Here is a 3381-nt window from a genome sequence, read left to right as displayed (position 1 = left end):
AACATACTGTAAAAAATTATCTGTTTTTGAGCTAAACCTTCACATACACACTCTGGGGACATCAGAGACTTGTTTTACATCTTGTTAAAAGGAGCATAATAGGTCCCCTTTAAAATGTGCCTTTAATATTTAATTAGAGAAAAATAAATGTAACAGTCTAAATATTAAATATTTAAGGAATCAATCCCTTCAGTCGTGAAAGAGATCTGTCATAATTTACCATAAATAAACAAGTGTGACGCCTCTATTCAGATGGGTTGTCATTGGCTGTGACTTTATCGCTGAACACGCTGTGATTGGACTATCTTTTAATCCATATAAAAATGTGCTTCATGTTACAAAGTATTTACGTTAGTAATACACTAAGTTAACTATAAAGTGTCACTATATTGTGAGATATTACTCCTTGACTGAGATCCCAACCATAAGCATGTCTGCACATTCAAATGAAATACAGCATCATAGAGCAACAGAGATTACTTTACTTTACTTAACTAAGTTACTTTAAGGGTCAAATCAAATAGAAATAGCACATTAATTAAATGACGTTGAATCATTTAGTTGTAACTTGTAACTTACAAGTTACAACTAAATGATTCAACCACATTTAGTCACTTTTCAAGTCTGGTATAAAGACTGTTGCTCATGTGGCTGAAATGTTCGCCCAATAGAGAAAAATAATGAAAATAAGAAAATAAGTAGAGGGAACACTGCTTACAACAGAGGGTTTATTTAATAAATTGTATTTTTTTTAATTAAATGTAATTTTAAACACATTATTACAGAATCAGTATCTAGAGATTATTTATTGTGATTACACAAAGTATGAAGCTATATGAATATTTGTGTATTGGTATTATATACGGTTATTTGAAAACAACAAATGTTGAATATATATATATATATATTTCCCCTGAACACCCAAACACCGGCCCAAAAAATACAATGAGGCCTGAATGTAAAGCAACTGATACATGATTGACAAAATTAGAAGTATTCAAAGAACTTGTGCATCACATGTGCAATCTGTCTTGACATTACAGAGGAGATTCCTTGGTATCCACTTTGATATCAGTGTAACTGACGCCTTTGTATCTGCCCTTGGTTCTGTACGCAAACACACTGCCGTTCTTGCAGGTCATCTTCACTGTGCCAGTGTAAGGCAGGTCAAAAGTGGCTCTGCCAATAGTGATGGAAACATCAAGCTTCTTCCCTGGTTGCACATCTACATTTGTAATCAGCTTTTCGGTTCTCTCTTCTGTGTTCTCATGACCATAAGTGCCTTGAAATCCAATGGTGACACTGTATCCTTTAGTAACTTCAGCAACCGCTGGAACCCCAGCCTTCACTTCCATTTTAAATGTTGCAGATAAACTTGCACTCACAGACCATGAAGATTTCTTATTTATTTTCTTTGAGCTTTCAAGTTTTTGACTTTGTGTGGTGGAGGAGTTGTTCCTGTAACTGAGGGATTTGATTTCTTCTACTGTCACCTTTGGTATCAGTTGGTGGAGAGTGGGATAGTGGACATCGGTGAGAACTGTTGATTCAATTGCTTTGAGAAACATGAATCCCATGCAGTCAATGTCGGCACCACCTCTTCCTACAACTCCCAAACAATATCCAGACCCGACATCCATGGGATATTCTTTTTTTAAACTCCAGTCTGTCATCTTTGCAAAAAACTCTCCCCCCAAACTGGTCTTGAATTTGATGGCTCCAAGACGTGTTCCTATTCCATTCCCCCACAGGGAAAGTGAGGTGAAACACTCACCAGGTGAGAACGTGTACTCTTGATACGGTCCAGAACCTTCTCCAAAATTTTCAACTCTTCCATCTGAAAGCCAGACCCTGACACCCCTAACCTGCCATCCTCCCACCCAGACTCCGATCTTCTCTAAACTGGCACCGTTGTCCACACCAGTAAATGAGAATGCACCACCTCCGCCTCCACCAATTAGATGTAGATTTATTGTGTCGGACATCTTGGAATTAAATAGATCTGAAAGCAATATCAGATAAGAATTAACATCAGCTTTAAAAACACACACACTGTATTAATAAAACAAAACCACATAATTGTACTAGATATGTGTGAAATTACTGTGGGAAAAAATAATTCTCTGAACCCTATAGATGTACACAAACGGAGAAAGTCAAAAAGCGTTTATGTAGCATCATGTCCAGCCCTCCAGCACCCCTGATAATAGGCTTGTTGGACTTGAACCGGCGCTGCACAGACCGATCGGTGAATTTCATCAGAGTACCGCAGGAGCGAATAGAAAGTAGATGGCTCCTTATGCTTTTGAACTGCTCTTGCGGTACTTTGATGTCATAAACCATATGAACGACATAAATGAAGTTTGAATTATGTCCGACACACGACCAAAGAGACGACATTCCGATGAACAAATTGCAAAGAAGAGGGACAAGGATAAGGAACGCGCAAAGTACCGAATTTACATCGGAAAAACCTTGGAAAGGTGGCGAGAACTCCGCCGGCAGAAGGGCTTCCAATCCGACATTCCAGTTGCTCTGTTTTTGCAGAACAGGTAAATCCATTTTTCTTTCTAAATAGACGTTCATGTTCACCAAACCAACACAAGGATGTCATTAGCTAGAACTATGCAGTCAGCGTTAACTTTGGTGACTACAACACGCTAGCGATCAATCTCTATTGTAAATGATCAAGCAAATTCACAGTATAGGGCGACAATTTGTGTGAATGATTGTTTTAACCCACGGTTTGTTATGAATTTGAATGTTCATTTATAGGCTATTGACAACTTTGACTAAATTTGTTTACGACGCCGCTGTTGTTTATGCTCACTGGGAAACGCGAAGCTAACGTTATCTTGCTATTATTCCGTCCTTGTATGGGAGCTATAGTTATAACCTCAGGTGGCGAAATGATTTTAAGATAATGTTTCTCTTTTTCTGCATTCTGTTCTGCAATATATAAAAGCATTTATCTAACGGTGTCATTACACATTGAATGAAGAATCAGTAAAACTCAACTTTGTTTGTAGTGACTACTTTGACTTTCCTTTATGCCTGAAGGGAGGGGACGGGAGGAGGGAGGAGACGGGATGAGGAGGAGGGAGGGTCGAGCTAGCCTCCGTTTTGTTTGACAACAATTCTAACGTCAACAAGAAGTAACGTCTCCGACATCGCTTAGAGCACCTTTAAAAAAAGTTTTGTCAGCATTGTGATTATCTGTACACATACACTCTTTAATAGACGTATTCACGTTTAAACACAATTTAAACAACGTATTATTCAATTCATTACTTTTATATAATTATATTTTAAGTTGCTCAAGCAAGTGGTAAAATATTTAACCATGTACTTATATAAAATCGCATACATTTTAAATTAAAA

The 3381-nt window shown here is 37.6% G+C and overlaps 1 protein-coding gene across 1 annotated transcript; it reads right to left on the bottom strand.

The window, feature by feature from the left end:
- Window positions 1-714: 714 nt before the first annotated feature.
- On the bottom strand, window positions 715-1998 carry LOC309492486 (aerolysin-like protein). Its single transcript, XM_082161492.1, has one exon. It carries the CDS (start codon window positions 1983-1985, stop codon window positions 1038-1040), a length of 948 nt encoding a protein of 315 aa, XP_082017618.1. The 5' UTR covers window positions 1986-1998; the 3' UTR covers window positions 715-1037.
- Between the last annotated feature and the right edge of the window lie 1383 nt (window positions 1999-3381).

The sequence above is a fragment of the Leuciscus leuciscus genome (assembly GCF_965113295.1).
Source record: "Leuciscus leuciscus genome assembly, chromosome: 2".
Taxonomy (NCBI): Eukaryota; Metazoa; Chordata; class Actinopteri; order Cypriniformes; family Leuciscidae; genus Leuciscus; species Leuciscus leuciscus.
Note: the sequence above shows the minus strand (reverse complement) of the source record. Positions and strands in the feature narration are given on the sequence as shown.